Below are 16,821 nucleotides of genomic sequence, written 5' to 3'. Positions count from 1 at the left end.
CAAATCAGCAATGCTATTTATGCTTCTACCCAAAGGGACAAAGATTTGCTTAACAAATGCATTTGAGTGGAGCGGAACTTACAGATTCAGTTCAAGTATAAAGAACGCAAGTTGACTAGCTACTTTTAGCGGCATTCTCTAAGAAGGGGGGATGGAGTGGGGAAAAAAAAAAAAAAAGATGTCTGATCTACAGAAAGTCATGAAAACCTCAGCACAAAGGCTTAGATAAAAAAAATCCTTAGGGTGTACAAATTTCTCAAGTGTCCTTACAGAGCAGGTGAAATGCTATGTCTTACAACAGAAGCTAACATGGTCTCAAGGGCAAGCTGTGACAAAGCTGCAAAGTAAGACGGATCTCCCAAGTCCAGTCTCCTCTCTCAGCTTTCAATCACCGATCTCCTCCCTGCCCACAATATCCATCCTATCCGTCATCTGCCATGCTTTAACTCCAGTAGGCAGCTAAGCACCACACAGCCACTTGCTTACTCCACCCTGGTAGGATGGGGGAGAGAATTCAGACAAATCATGCTGATGAACACAAGTATCTTGCACACCACAACACAGATACAAAATACAGCAGCAGGGGAATAAGGAATTTTACAGCCTTTTCCCTTGAGGGTGCCTTGCCCTAAAACCAGAAGGGTATTTGTCAGCTGAACTGTACCTACACAGCCCACCTGATCTTTTCGATTACCTGCACACAAAAAAGTCAAAGACTAAACCAGTCATTCACAGAAGCCATTCATGTACCTGCTGGTGGAGGTGGTCCTCTGCAGCTGCCTGTGTTGTCCGTAAGCTAGTTATCAAGTCTTCCAGGCGGTTATGAACCTACAGAAGCATTAAAAGAAGCAAGACGACATACTATGATGTTCCAGACTGAAGTTTACACCTCATTACCAAAAACAAATATTACATATGCCTCTTCACCTCTTTATTCCTACAGTATTTACACCTAGCACCAATAATCACAACGGCCTTAGTTTGATGCCACTGTAAAATTGGTAGCAATCATCACGTCTGCCATTTACTTCAGGGAGAGAGAACACCATGCAAAGAATCTTCAATGAAAACAGGCAGGAGTAGCTTTTCCCATCCACAGTAGATTTGAAAACCATGCCCTACTAACCTAAGAGGAAGGACCAGCGTCATGACTGCCTTCCCTTTTCTCTTGTCAGTATCAGTACATCACAAAAGTTCAACTTTCACATGTAGTTATTTCTGAACTCTTTTCAGCATTAATTACCAACTACAGTTTTAACAAGAACCCTGGTTCACTCATTACAATACAAATTTCCTTCATAGAGGCCACAGACAAAAGCATCTTATTGGAGCTAAAATCAACCACTGTGCAGAGGCAGTGGGAAATTCCAAGGCCTGCACTGAGCTCTGTGAATGATACCACAGGCATTCTTCTTCACTGTTTCATGAAGACAAACCCACACCAAGTGGCCAAAGGAAAAGCAATTCTGCGCAACCAAAGCTCTGGAGAGTATAATTTTTGTTCCAGTCTGATGATGCCAGTCATCTGGCACAAACTGCTTGGTATCAATATTCCCTGTAGAATTTCCAGGAGTTAACTTAATGAATACCTTTAATGATACACATTGCAACAAGGGTTTGAAGCCTCATCTGATGTCATGACAGGTCTAAAGCAGACAATAGTTAGACCAGCGTATTACTGTCAAATCCTCACATTTTAGAGCATTAAGTAGGACTTGCCATAGTAGCATGGGAAAACTCTCAAAACCACAAAGCTGGGGAATGGACCAGGCTGCTTTCTGAGCAGCCTATATTCACTAGAATGCAGGAACTGAGCTCCCCATGGCTCTCCAGGAAAACCTCATCCTAAAATTTCCCCACAGAAATAGGTAACTAGGCTCAGGAGCTCACAAAAAGGGAAGTTTGTGACCAGCTTACTGAGGCAGAGGCTTGCAGGTCTCTCTGAAGGGCTTCAATCCTATTGTTTTGTTGCTGGACTGTGGCTTCCAGTCTGGCATTTTCAATCTCAAGGCTTAAAAAGAAATACAGGTCTTATGAGGGAAATCCACCAGAGCACCAGCTCTGAAAGAACAGCGTGAAACACATAATCTAAGACAAAAGCATCCTTCAAAATCGTATATTAACTTGCTGTGATGCAACAAGGCTATCCTGTTGTTTTCACACCATCCCAGTAAGCGACAGACCTTGCTGCACTGTGTTACTCTCTTACCGTTGCACGTGTTCTTCCAGTTGTTTTATAGTCGTATTAGTCCCAGAAGATGCCAACAGGAGGTCCTGCAGTTTCTGGTTAGAAGCTATTACTTCCCTTTCCTTATTATCCAAGGCAGTCTTCAAGTCACGAACACAATGCTCAGACTGAAGATGCTGTTCTTCCAACTCCTGCAACTGTAAAATCACAGGAAGAATCCCCAGTAGTCAGGTGAGCTTTTATATAGAGGGGTCAACTGCTGCTGAAGAATTCAAGGGCTGCATATATCTGCACATACCCTCTAGTCAAACAACTGTAATCATTTCAAGTACATTCAAACCTTCACTTGTACTAGCAAATGAACACAAACTGTGTTACTTCATCATCTTTTTTACTGGCCTCTCCCATCCCTCTGCTGATTTCCTATAGCACAGTTCTAAGCACTGACACTGCCCCTCCTACCCTTTCAGTGACTTGTGACACTCTTTGTATCCACTTGTTTGCTCCTCCATTGAAAAAAACAAATTAAAAAGTTCATCCTTCTCCTAAAGTGACTTCACACCTCCCTCATAAGGAAATTTAAGATGATTTCTATTTCAGAACTCCGAGGCCTCTATACTTCAGTTTTCGTAAGAACACTGCAAAAGGTGGTCCCTGCCTCAGAAAGTAGCTTACAATTCACTTGCAAGATGGCTGCTTAAGGATGGCAAATTACAGCAGGGCTAAAGAAGAGGGGAAAAAAATGAACCAAGCAAAAAAATATATACACAGAATAAGTTAGAACAGCATTCAGCATTGACAACATATTACCTAGTGGTAGGGGGTGGGGGGGGTGAGGAAGCATAGACAGCATAAAAAAGCCCAAATGCAGCAGTCCAGTATTGCTACTGCTCTTCAGAAATCAGACAACCTGCTTGGCCAAACCAGATGCAATAAGCTACAGATACATCAGTGTATTTTGCAAAGCACCTTAGCAAATACAAACCTTTGTCCAAGTAAGGACATAGTATCCTTGTATCAAGGACATGGACACCAAGTTTATAAAACAGTGCAATGCATTCACACATCATTATATCTATCCTGTTGAAGTTTTTTCTAGGGTTTTAGGACAACATTCGCTCCTACTTTCATCAGCCACCTTTAGATATATTCATATAGTTACAGACATTATGTACCTTAGTTTTAACCTTTTCCAGTTCCTTTTGCAAGCGCAGCTTGTCTTCCTCCAGGTCACTGCGGTAGCGCGTGGTAACTTCAAGTGAAGCTTCTGACATAGATTGCTTTTTAAGAGCATCGGCAAGCTCCTGCTGCAGCTGTCTGACCATGCCCTAATGAAGCAGTTGAATGAGCATGAAGAAAGTTGTAAGAATGTGAAATATCCCTTTAACTTACTTGATTATACAATTAGACCTTGATTGACTGAACTCAAAGACATGAAATTCTGCCTGCCAAACAGCAGGCATCTGCACAGATAATGGCCTCTCTTTATCTTTCTCAGCTGAGCACCTCCAAACTATCAGCAGCTGTTCATGAGGATTTCTGTTTCCTAATACATCAAAAAGGCTGAAGTATTATTCTTTTTGGAACAATACACAAGCACACGCTGCAATCGTATATTTTTTTCCTGACAAAATCCAAAGCAATCTGTTGCAATGGAAGAGCCGTAGTTTGACCGCAGACGCTACTCCGATGACTAAAGGCAGGACTTCGTATTAGATCTTTCTGTGTTCTATTCCTCCACTATACAAATATAATTAAAGGAATACATATATTTGAAAGCTCTTTTGAGATACACTTTAAGTATGTGTTGAATCACATTCTCTTGCAGTCTTCTTTTCGAGTTCATTTTAGAATAACAACTGCCTTTAAACTGACGGATTAGGTTTACAAAAATCTGGAAACCTGGACAGTTCATATCTATCAATCTAGTATCTTCACAATGAACCTGTTATTTTGGTAGTGAGAATACAAAGCAATTCACAGGTTAAAATGACTGACAGCACTGCTGGAGTTCTCCCCCCTAGCCCTTAAAGTAACTGACAAATGAAGGATAAGGTGTTTATCTGACACATGCAGGTATTTACCTCACTCAAAGATTCTGGATTTGTTAGGAAGAAGGAAATGTAATTTTATATCACTATTCAAATCATTAAGGGAGACCTTACACCAGAGTGTCTAAATACTGAATGCGATTAGTTACTGTTTTCCAGAAAGTAAAGGAAGATTAAACAAAATGGGTAAGGCAACTTTCAAATCATTGCTCTACCTGGCATTGGTAGAATGCTCTATCAATAGAGAAGACCCTGCCTACTCCTAGGAACATATATAACAGTGCATTCTCCCATTACCTATAGCTTTTTCAACTGTCCACCTACTCCTTACTCCTACCCCTGCCTTTATTCTCTTCCACCCTTTTTCTTGACAAAACCACCTATATGCAGAAATGGGAGCAACCCTTAGTTCATGCATGTTTGACTGACATAAAATTATGCTCGTGCTCTGCATAGGAGCATGTTTCATACTCATATACTGCGTGCATTTGCAGAAAGACAGTTTAACTGATGTCCTAATGAGTCTTCTGTCGAGTTAATTAGTCTTTCACAGAGCCACAAAAAGAACACATTTAAATATGACTATGCATCATAAAATAGAGAAGAGAAAACTTAGGTCAGTGTCTGAAATAATCTCAAGGAACAGGCAGGCCCCTCAGAACCCCCAAAACACATACATAAATTAACATCTGGACACTACTAATACATTTTGATAGCAACTTATGGAGAAGCGATTTTTTTTTCTTTTAGAGCTTAATATAAATCCATCCCCCACCACTTCACTTGTCTGCATCTTCGTTTCTCAACCCTCACACATTGGATGGTTCTTCCTTTTCTACCACTCTCATTTGTGTCATCAGAGCAATACATATATAAAAAACAACAAATACATAAAACCATTCTATAGGGCATAAAATGGACTAAGGAAAAGAGATGAAAAAAGTTCTAGAGAAGAATCACTTTTCTTGATCGAAGCTTAGACTTGGATACCTTTCTTCTGTTCTCTGCTCAGATCCGAACAGCAACATCCTGTTTGCCAAAACCTTCCACAGGTCCAAGAGACACATGACAAACTAGAGCATATCAGCATTATTTGGTCCCACACATGTAACTTAGACCTGGTACATTTTAGAAACATAAAATAATTTCAAGAACTCACAAACTGTAAATTGTTCTAAGTGCATACCTTACCTCTCTTTCTACTTTGTCAGTCTCATATTTAAAGACTTGTTCTCTTAAATCAGTACACTTAGTATTTAATTCCTTGTTTCTCTCTTCCACTAGGTAAACTTGCTTTTCAGTATCAGCTCTGAGTTTGTTGAAAATATCATTAAACCGGTCCTGCACATCATTCACTACTTTTTCTTTGATGATCCCCTTGTTCTGCATATCTTCCAGTTGCTGACGGAGTAAAAGGTTTTCACTCTGGAGCTGGGCCAATCGCTCCTGCATGGATTCCTGCTTTATTATAAGTTTGCTTACTTGATCTTTCTCAAGTTGTCGAGCACGATCACATTCCTTTGCCTGACACTGGGCTTGACTTAATTCTTTTTGAGTCATTTCTAAAAGCAATGTTTTTTCTCTGAGTGTTTGTTTCAACTGGTGGAACTCATTTTCTAGGCTATTAGCTTTGCTTTCGGCTTTACTCAGCTGCTGAGACAAGCTCTTGTTGGTTTCTTGCACATCAGAGAGGTCACGATGAAGCTTGTCTTGCAAGCGAAGCCATTCATCACGTTCTCTCTGAAATGTTCGTTCGACATCACTTTTTGATGACTGATGACGTTCAAGTTCTTGAACAGTAGTGTTCAGGCGGGAACGAAATGATTCCATTTCTGTCTCTAGTCTGTCTTTGCTTTCTTTCGTCTGCTCAAGTTTGGAAGTTAGCAATGCAGATTCTGTCTTTAATAAGTTCAGCTGTCCATTGTACTGAAAAACCGTTTGTGTTAAGGCTTCCTCGTTCAGTTTAAGTTCCTTTTTGAGATCTTCATTTTTTTCTTTCAAGGTCTCATTTTCCTCTAAATATTTTCCTTCTTCCTCCTGGTGCCTAAGTCTTACTTGATCAAGTTCTAGTCTTAGCATAGCAATCTCATCTTGCAGTAACTGATTTTTGTACAACAGATCTTTTTCTCTTTCAGTGTCGGATTCCTGAATGACAGGGAACATGAATAAATAGCCAGTTGGGAAATTAATCTACAAAAACACTTCAGCATTAAACTGCATTTTAACATTTCTAATACTGAAGCATAACTTCAAAGATGGGAGTGAAATTTCAGGTAATACATAAGATACTCTATGAACCCGTGCACGTGTACAACGCATGCACACAATGGAAGTGTAACATAAACTTAAAACCTAAATGACAAATGAACATCCCAAATATACAATGCCTTTTTTTTTTTCTTAAACCAGCAACCAAATAATGAAATTATTTTAAATATCTCAAGTATAAAGCTTTTAAAATGACAGCAATTTCTTGTATGTGTATGCCTTTAAAATATTCCCTTTAAGGTTAATTTAGCCATGTTACACACATCTGGTAAAAACAAGGCTAAAAAGGGTAATTTTCCTTCTCAAATGTCTTCTTAACACTTATCCTTTTGTATTACTGAAAGTTAGCTATACAACTCAATCATCCCTGGAACGCAATAGTCTTGCTCTATGTGTAATAAACAGGAAATACACAACTTATTTCCACAAACGTATTCACCTTATGTTTACTGGGCAGCACAGCCAAGAACAAACTATTCTTCCAAGCACTGCGCATTCTTAATAAATTCAGTAAACTCTTTTCAGGATTTATTTTTTTTTTTAATACAGTGTTTATGATTGCTTGTTCACCTCCAATTATTCTAACTCCTACAGAGAGTTTAATTCATTGCTGATATTCCTTCATAAAAATACAGTATGTGGAGGTGGAAAAGAAAGGCACACTGAAGTAAGTTTGATAAGGGAATAAGTAATGAAAAAACCCAAGTAATAGGAACACAAAAAGTGAGTGTTAAACAAATCTATTCCTGGTCAACCTTGATGTAGGTGTTTCACTACTAGAAACCTTAAAAAGTGCAGTTGAAATGTCTATGAAATGAAAAATAACAGATAGCTTAAGAAATAGCATAAATAGTGTCTTCTATTAGTTTCCTACTTGCACATGCAATTCGGGTACACACAGGACTGATGCTGCTTTCCAGAACTTTTAGAGACATAATGGAAAACAGAAATGGTATTTACACAGTGAAGTTACACTGGTAAACTGTAAATAATCCATCAAGAAGCAGAAAAAGTTATAAAAGATTTATTATGACTTCAGAATGAACATGGTGAATTCTAATTAATTAGAAGTAAGTCTGCTTACGTCTGAATTTTTTCCTATAGTTGTTCTTGTCTCTTCTTCTAACTCCTTTTGTCTCCAAAGGTGGTTGTTCAAAATTCCTTCTTGCAGGGCTCTGGCACTCTTTTCCTGAGAGAGCTGTCTCTGTGTTTCATCACGTTCTTCTTCAACCTACAGTAATACAATTAAACCACTTGCATCTTGAGAAAAATCAGAGCTAGCAACATCTTCCCATTCTGTTTTGTATTCTTACCAATATTTTGCTTCCCCACAATTATGATAATCCACCTATAAATAACAAATTTTAATTTTCTTCTGAAAAATTAAAGAAATACAGAATGTGTTGTAGTAATTTAGAAAAATAACTCAAAGTCAGGCTTTGCCTGAAATAGAAGTGAAACCTAAATATAGAAAAAGGAGAGAAGGAATCATGAACTTGCAAAGGAGGAGGGGGGAAAAAAAAAAAAAAAAAGAAAAAAGAACAGACCACTTGTGAACCAACTGTTCTCAACTGTCCGCAAAGTTTGGCAACAGTTATCCAACGCCTCTTCCACCAACAAAGTACCTCCTTCTTTAGGCATACTGGAATACAATGCCAATTAAAAAGAAACAGAAAATAAGACAACAAGTGTCTAACTCATCATTTAACACACCTGTTTCAAGAGCTTCCTCAGTGTTAGTAGCTCCATTTCTAAATTCCTTGAGTGTAACTCAAGTTGCTGTTTCTCCTCCATCTCTTTACAATATTGATCTTCTTTCCTTCTGAGTTTTTCTCTTGTCTTCTCATACAGAGTTTCTACTCTGAGCCTCTTTTCCTCTTCTTGTTTCAAAGTAAATCTGGGATTTAACAGAACATTTGAGAAACTAAAGCATTGATATAAAAAGTAAATATTCTACATTATGAACTTGCAGAGACAACTCAAACCATAAAAGTATGAAATCTGAAAAGTTTTAACATTTTTACTGTAATTTTTAACTTTTTAAAGAATTTTTACTTGATTCCATTATCCATGGTATCAGTTGTACAAGATATGAAAATAAACTGTTGAGTGATTTATCATTTATTTTTAAGTTTACGTAGGTAAATATACACCAGTATGCATATTTCTACAATTTGAAAAAAAAAACACCTTCATATTACAGACACTTCATTCAAAAGGAGTTTATTGTCTTATCAGATCAAAGCATCATAAACTTTTAATATGATTAATATAAGTTTTCTTAATATGCTGAGCATTGCCTACATATTACAGATTCAGTGATCGCAAGTAATACCAATGAAGCAGCACACCACTTAGACAAGACAGACCCAACAATTTTTTAGCAAGCCTTCTGTAAGTCTAAACCAACTGCTGACGATAGGAAGAGCAAGCAGCTTCTATTTACTCAAGAATGAGGTCAGTGTTCAAAAATACATTTAGAAATGCATAAGGTTTAAGCTTAATACGAATAAAAATAGTTCTAAACCTCAATGGATCTACATCTGGGAGAAACAATAGCAATTTAATTTTGAAGATAATTTATAATGAAAGCCTTAGGGAATGTCAACTTCTTTACTAACTGAAAATCAGCAATAACCACCAACATGGTTAAAAAAAAAAAAAAAAAAGAGGTCCATGACATGTCCACAGTACCCAAACAAGAAAGCAGTTCTATGTTTGATAAGTATTTTGAGTATTTTTTCTGATATCCTTGCAACAGTCAAAAAACAAAACAAACACCCCCCCCCCCCCCCCAAGTATTAACATAAGGAAGGAGCTGCCAATTGAAAATCTGCTTTGGAAATTCTGCAAAAAGCTTTACACATAATTTTTAGTGTAACGTCACCAAAAGTATAGCTTTTATAAGTGTAAAGTTAACACTGCTTTGAGAATTTTTTACAACGAAAATATTAACTCTTTGTAATCGATAGATACTTGAGAATTTTGAAAAACGGTTGGAGTCACATCAGAAGGCTATTGGCCTTCTCAGCCACCAGCTCATACTAGCTCATGTTGAGCTTGCTCTCTGCCAAGACCACCAGGGCTTTCTCAGCAAGCTCCCCAGCCAGGCCACCCCACAGTACATAATCACAAGGGGATCTTCCTTCCCCACCCCACAGTACATAATCACAAGGGGATCCTCCTTCCCCACTGCAGGGCTTTGCAGTTGTTCTTGTTGAATTTCATATGGTGCCTGCTGGCCGCTCTTGTCTGAACTGATGTGAACAGTGATTAGAAATCTCACACCATCGAGGTCTAGTTCAGCAGTATGGGGAAAGGGGCAAGCCTGAATTTGACCTTTCAAATAAACAAACACTGTCAGCTCTGTTCTGAGTTGCATTCTGTGGAATTACCAGAATTCTTAATGTTATACACTAACAGAAGCTGGAGACACACACACAAAAAAATCTTATATAAATCTCTCTCTTATAAATCTCATTTTCCCATACATACTCTCTTGTTCTCTTCTCCTGGTATTAAAAAAAAAAAAGTTAAAACAACATCCAGAAGATTCTACATGGAACTAATACCCAGGCATTTTTTCCGCCAACATCAAGTAGAATGACTTGCGCATGGGATTCAAAAAACCCAAACCCAAAAGACTAGAAACTTCTCACCCTATCACCTGTACCATCAGCATCTTCTGGAACATGAACACTGACACGATAACACGCTATCGGAACACAAGGTTACATACTTAAGGCTTTGGATATCACTTTTCCATTCCAATTCTTGGTGAGCCAATATGGATTTCAAATCTTGAGTTTCTTCCACTATTAATTGTGACTCCTGCTTTTCACTTTCCAATTTCCTTACTTCTCTCCAGACAGCTGTATACCGATTTTTTTCATGTTCTATTATCTGTTCATATTCAAGAAGTATGTTTTGAATTTTCAACAAAATAGCAGAACCTATTTTGAGAGAAAAGACACAAAGCTGCACATATGCACAAATACTTTCCAAGGTATAAATTATTTAGTTCTTTGCTTTGGGGCCTAGCTGGCAAGGTTCTGGTAGTGGGAAGACTACAGGTAGTGGGGAGGTCTCTGTGAGAAGAGGCCAGGCGTTGCCCTGTGCTGAACACAGCCAGTTCCAATAGACCCGCCACAGGGTACAGCTGAGCCTCTCAGCCACGCTGGTGGCACCTTAGGGAGAACGTATTTAGGAAAGGGCAAGAACACCACACAGGCAGAGGAGAAGGGAAAAAGAATGTGAAAAACAGCTCTGTGAACACCCAGGTCAGTGAAGAAGGAGGGGGAGGAGGTGCTCCGGGTGTCAGAGCAGACCTTCCCCTGCAGCCCACAGAGACACCATGGTGGAACAGGTATTTCCCTGCAGCCCCTGGAGAGGGCCATGCTGGAGCAGATATCCACAATGCAGTACTGTGGAGGACCCCATGCCAGAGCAGGTGATTATTTCCTGAAGCACCTGTAGCCCATGGAGAGCCCAGGCTGGAGCAGATTTTCCCTGAAGGACTGCAGCTCATGGAAGGAATCACACTGGAGCTGGGGAAAAGTGTGAGAAAGAAGGAGTGGCACAGGGAAACTGCTATGTCCTGACTGCAGATCCCAGCCTCCCTGCACTGCTTCAGGAGGGGTAGCACAGTTGGGAGTGAAGGAGTGAAGCTGAACTTGAGAAAGGGGTGGTGGGGAGGTTGTCTTTTAATTTTTTTGTCTTTGTTTCTCACTATCCAAATTTATTTTAATTGGTAACAAATCAAGTTAAGATTCCCCAAGTGTAGTCTGTTTTGCCTGTGACAATAACTGGTAAGTGATAGCCCTGCCTTTGTATTGATCCTCAAGCTTTTTCATCCTGTTTTGTCCTGTTGAGGAGGGGCAGTGAGAGAACAGCTGGGTGGGAATTTGGCCTTTAGTCAAGGTTAACCCTTGCCTAACAAAATTTTGTCATAGTTTAATAGACATAGTAAGTGATGCTTATGTTTATATAATGCTATGTGTATATATGCAAGTATCTTATGACAGCTGATTTTTTATATATACATTTAAGCAAAGCCACTATTTTGCTGCACCATTTGTCATTAGCTATTAAGGGGATATAAAGAGGAAAAAGATCTTGCTAACTTTTGGTGACTGCATTAGAAGGAGCTGAACTGCACTTGGCAAGAACCTGCTTCTGCAGCTCTAACTAGACAGAGAACCAATGATAAAGTAAGGCATGTTTGCTGACAATACAGACATCTATGGTTAAGTGAGATAATTTCACATCTTTTCAGGGGGATCTCTAATTGTAAAGAAACACTAGATCAAAATGTAAACCTAAAATACCTAGGAGTGCATACAAAGAAGTCATGTTTTAAAAGAGGAACTTTTAACAGCTGAAGACAAAATGACTTGAAAACATACCCGTATGATCCACACTAAGCTGTTCTAACAGCAACATAGCCTCTTTGTAGGTTGAAGTTGGTAATTCAACATCCTCTGAACTTGTGTCAGATGAGTGAGTTAAATCAAGGTCATCAGTTACATCCATTTGTATGCTGACCTACAAACAATACAGTATTTTCTGTATACAACTACATAGTATTACAGATCATTACAAATGCATGAATGCTTCATTCTTTTATTCCCAGCCCATAGATTTGGCTCAAATATGATGAAGCTGCATAATAGAAGCAATTTCTGCATCTGGTTGACTACTACATAAATGCTGTTCCCATCTAAGCGATTAAAAGCTGATACAAACTGTTTATCAAGAAACCAATTTTACAGTACCTTGTTCTTTTCACTTCCTGTTTTTGCTGCAGGTCTGGAAAACAGAAATATATTCAGTACTGGAATGCTGATATTGCATTATGAACAATATCTAAAGTGGCTCTGAAAACTTAATTTCAGAAGTGAATTAACTAAATTTGAATATAAGAATTTTGTTAGATGTAGTTGAAAACTGAAAAGAATTTGTGTACTGTTATGTCTATTGGAAGGCTATTTTTTCCACAAGATATTAAGCAAATAGTTGAAATAACTGTTCTCTGCACTTCACTCAAAGTCACAGGAATCTTACAGCTACAAATATGTAGAGTACACATGTACAGTGTATATGTGCATTCCCGTCTAATACTAGAGGTTGAGCTCTCTTCAGTACTGAGAATCCTTCTCTTACAGGTCAAAGAACGATAATTCTGGATTCTCTAGTGTACTGGGTCTGGCTGGGATGGAGTTAATTTTCTTCGTAGCAGCCCACACAGTGCTGTCTGTTAGATTTCTGACCAAAACAGTGTTGATAACACACGAATGTTTTAGCTATTGCTGAACAGTGCTTGTACAGTGTCAACACCTTCTGTTCTCACTTCGCCTCCCACACAAGTAAGTCTGGGGTGGGCAAGAAGCTGGGAGGGGACACAGCTTGCGGGGAGAGGGGTGGGGAAAGTAGAAAAACTTGGGATGCCTTCAGGAAAGAGTAATTTTGCTCTTCTATAAGTCTCTCTAAAATATATATATATTTATGCACGTGCACAAATTCAGAATTTGCACACAAACTCAGAATTTGTGCACATCTGACCTTATCGATAACTTGGCTAGTATGTTTAAAACACTCCAAGCGAAAAAGAAGTGGTTTTGAGCACAAAGGGTATCAGGTAGTATTGTCACATGAAAGAACAGGAATCATTGTACACATCAGGTTTACAAAACTTACCTTTAGCTTTCAGGTCAATTTTTATCATTAAGTAAGTTTTATTTATAATATTCCTTATATTCAGTACCTTCCTTCATCTTGAGATGTTTCACTGAAAGTGCTATCATCTAGTACTTGAAAATTATTCCCACTGGAAGTGCTCATCTGCTGATTAGCCTTCTGCTTTGAAGTCTGTCTTTTATTTTTCTTTGCAACTTTTGTATTCAGGGCAAATTTACTACATTAAACAGAAAGGAAAAAAAAAAAATCACCAATTGAGTAGCTTTACAGAAAATATTTCTGTGAAACAGACATACTTAAGATGATGTCCAGAAACAATTGAGATGAAAAATATCTATGATAAAACACAGACTTGACCCCAAAGATCATGGAAGATACCCAAGTATTTAAAAAAACCTTCCCCTAGGAATAAGGGGGAAATGTGGAATCTGAGCTAGATCAGGTAAGATGGAACACATCCAATATCCCCATTAGAGAAAGTATCTAGAGCAGAGATTCCTTTGAGGGACAGACAGGAAAACACTCCTGCTTAGGGTTACACTTTGGGTTCAAACTTTTGAGATTGGTTTGGTAATATCATCTTTTCCCTTTTCCTGACAAAGAGCACCTGAACTTAATGAAAACACCAACCACATGGAGATCACTAAAATCACCTAGAAAAGGGAGAAAGCAAAGTAAACTATGTTCCTACTTTTCTTTTCTGGATGGCCATTTCCTACAAAAATAACTGGTTTTTCCAGTCTTCAAATTTGGTTTTGAAAAGTCTCTTTTTTTTTTCCTTTTTTTTTTTTTTTTTTTTTTAAAGCAGGCAATAAATTTGCACCTCTGTTGTGAGCTTAGGTTTTTCTAAAAAAAATTTTTTTTTCTTAAATGTTTTAGAAGCAGTGGACAACTCAGTATGGCTTTCAGCATTGAGGAAACTACTTCAACTACTACAATATTAGAAAACCTAAAAGATACTTAAGTAGTACTACAAAAAAGAATTAGAGATTATTTCCTTAGTTTACCCTTTCATCGGCAATTTAATCAATTTTGATGTCTCCTCAGATGAAAAATTCTTTTTGTCTTTTTCTTCTATAGTGTTTTCATTCTCCATTTTCAAACAGTCATTATTCCTTAGAGTAAGCTTTTGTTTCATGTGCTGATCAGTAACAATGCCTGTCGGTGTATTTAATTTATCAAGATCTTCCTGTTTTGCCACGGCCTGTGTTTTGAAATATCTTTCTTTGCTTTTTTCCTTCTCAACCTACAAAAAGAAAGTTAAACTTCATATACTTCTCAGTATTTCTAGAAAGGAAAAAACAGCATATCCAAGATTGAATAATTCAGGGTTTAGCTCCGCAATCACGTAAAATGAAAATAGAGAAGCTTTTTCACTAAATTACACTACAAAGCATATCAAGTCATTGAAAGTACTTCGAATTCACTCATGATTAAAGATATAACAAAAACATAGCCCTTAGAAAGAAAACAATAGTGTATCTTAAAACATGAACAACAAAAAAGTGAAAGCATTACTGATGGACAAAGAGTTAGAAGGACTGCACAATGTTAGCTGTAAACCCAGGAAAAAAAAAATCAAGTGGAAGTGTGCTGGGCTACTGCTTACCTAAAGGGGGGGTGGGGCAGGGAGAGGTCTCAAACCCACAAGCAGAAAGGGTTTCACAGCAAACAGGAATTTTAGTGAAGAGCAATGAATACACACCATGCAGAAATCACAGCAAATGAATAGATTAGTCAAGACCCTGTTCAGAAGCTATTTTCATTCTTTGAGTCAGAATCGGAACGGATGTAATTGTGTGCATTTCTTTTTATGGCAACGAAGTGATAACTACTTACACTGGAACTGAGTGCCACCTATTGTTAAACTGGAACAATAATGCATTCTGTGTTTTCCAAAAATCTTCTAATTAATTACATAATGGGGAAAAGGACAAGTCTCTACTGCTCTCTTTATTTATAAGTAACATATTTCCATCAAAACAAAACCCAATTTGCAGAAAGCATCTTCCCTTAATAACAAATAGCTAAAGTGAACAGGACCATTGGTATGGAGAAAGGCTAAAGAATAACGATTAGCAGGTGAACTTCTACCTCTTTTTGCAGCTGTACCTTCTCTTTCTCCAAAGCCAGGAATACTATTTGCAGCATTCCTACCTTACTCTTAAATCTTTCCATATCTTGTTTTAGTTCTTCATCAAAATTCCTTTTCTGCATGCCACATGATTGCTGAGCATTTGCAAAAAGACTGTCAATTTCTGTTTCTCCTATTTTATAATTGTCGATAAGGCAGTCCCCGGGAACTTCGTAATTAAATCCAGAGTCTTTTCCAAGTTTCCTTTCTGTTACAAAAAGTGTGTTTGCATCACTTGTAGAAACAGGTCTTATTTTAGGAAGAATATTAGAAGCGTCATCCAAAATACTTGTTTTTAAGCTATGTCTCAGGGAGTATTCAGGACTTCCCTCTACATTTCTACTACTTCCATTTTCATTCTCTTCCATTTCCATAGTAGGCATTTTCTTTTCCTCTCCTTTTCCTAGAGGCACCTTTGTATTATCTGTACCATTTGTGCTATCTTCTTCATCTGTACTCCAGGTATCTTCCACATTTGCATTTAAGTTATTTTGATCAGGAAGGACACCAAGACTTGGAATTTCAATTTCCATTTTGGGTTCTTTTCCACCTAGCATAAGTTTAATATCTCCAAATTCACCTTTAGTTTCTAACTTATTACTTGATTCTGTCACACGAGATGAAACAACACGAGAACTCTTCAATTCTTCACTGAAGCCATCTTCTGACATTTCTTCCACAAGGGAAGTAGTTTTCCCAGTTTCATTAATTTCACCAAACAGCTGCTTCAGCTCTGCTGTAATGTTTTTAAAATTTGTTTTCAATTCCCTTTTCTCATTTTCAACCCACATCCTTTCATATCTTTCTTCCCAAGGTTTTGGACTTAACTGCTTGTCAGCACTGTGCAATTCCTCATTTTCTGCTAGGGCTTCCTGATGTGAAATTTCTGCTTTGTCAGTCTGATTTTCATGTGCTGTTTTTTCTACCAAGTTGGTAGCTTCTAAAATATATTTATCCTTAATAAACAGGTACAGACAGAAAGATTACCAAGAAAAAGGAAGTTACAGTTAATCTAGGTAATTTCTGTTGCAAACTCATCCTATCATATAACAGAAATAATACAAATATGACATTTTGAAAGCAATTGTTTATAATAAAGATCAAGGGATACTAAATTAAAGGTTCACTGAATCATAATTTTCTTAAAAATAGGACTTACTTGAGTGACAACAGGTTTTCTTGGATGAGATTTGTCTGGACATTAGGGTTGCTTTTACCTTTTAGCCTACCTGCTTTCTGAAACTGCTGACATTTATCACAAAGCAATTTATTTTTTCATGTTTTACTGCTTTAATACCATTTTTCATTGCAACTGCCTACATTTTCCCCACTCTCCTTCCTCCATCATTCTCTACTGCCTGGCATTTTACAGTCCCCTGCCAGCTGAGCTAATACAATGTGAATGAACATGACAAGCTTTTACTGTTCACCATACGGAAAACTGGCTAAGTAAGGACTATTTCTTCACCTAAGACTCAGAAATA

At 37.9% G+C, this 16,821-nt stretch overlaps 1 protein-coding gene across 12 annotated transcripts in view; it reads right to left on the bottom strand.

Moving 5' to 3' along the window:
• ANKRD26 (ankyrin repeat domain containing 26) overlaps nt 1–16,821 on the bottom strand; it is a 60,316-nt gene that overhangs the window by 17,245 nt on the left and 26,250 nt on the right. For 9 of the 12 annotated variants that reach the window (XM_069802059.1, XM_069802060.1, XM_069802062.1 and 6 more), the window contains 13 exons: nt 15,298–16,293; nt 14,211–14,449; nt 13,271–13,420; nt 12,282–12,315; nt 11,913–12,051; nt 10,247–10,460; nt 8,221–8,404; nt 7,592–7,738; nt 5,431–6,384; nt 3,364–3,516; nt 2,210–2,385; nt 1,918–2,011; nt 751–828 (listed from right to left, as the gene is read on the bottom strand). In XM_069802059.1, coding sequence (XP_069658160.1) covers nt 751–828; nt 1,918–2,011; nt 2,210–2,385; nt 3,364–3,516; nt 5,431–6,384; nt 7,592–7,738; nt 8,221–8,404; nt 10,247–10,460; nt 11,913–12,051; nt 12,282–12,315; nt 13,271–13,420; nt 14,211–14,449; nt 15,298–16,293 — 3,558 coding nt within the window. The remainder of the gene's footprint in view (nt 1–750; nt 829–1,917; nt 2,012–2,209; nt 2,386–3,363; nt 3,517–5,430; nt 6,385–7,591; nt 7,739–8,220; nt 8,405–10,246; nt 10,461–11,912; nt 12,052–12,281; nt 12,316–13,270; nt 13,421–14,210; nt 14,450–15,297; nt 16,294–16,821) is intronic. The other 3 variants (XM_069802066.1, XM_069802065.1, XM_069802070.1) reach the window with 3 other exon arrangements.

The sequence above is a fragment of the Haliaeetus albicilla genome, chromosome 14 (assembly GCF_947461875.1).
Source record: "Haliaeetus albicilla chromosome 14, bHalAlb1.1, whole genome shotgun sequence".
NCBI lineage: Eukaryota > Metazoa > Chordata > Aves > Accipitriformes > Accipitridae > Haliaeetus > Haliaeetus albicilla.
This window is presented reverse-complemented; position numbering and strand designations above follow the sequence as displayed.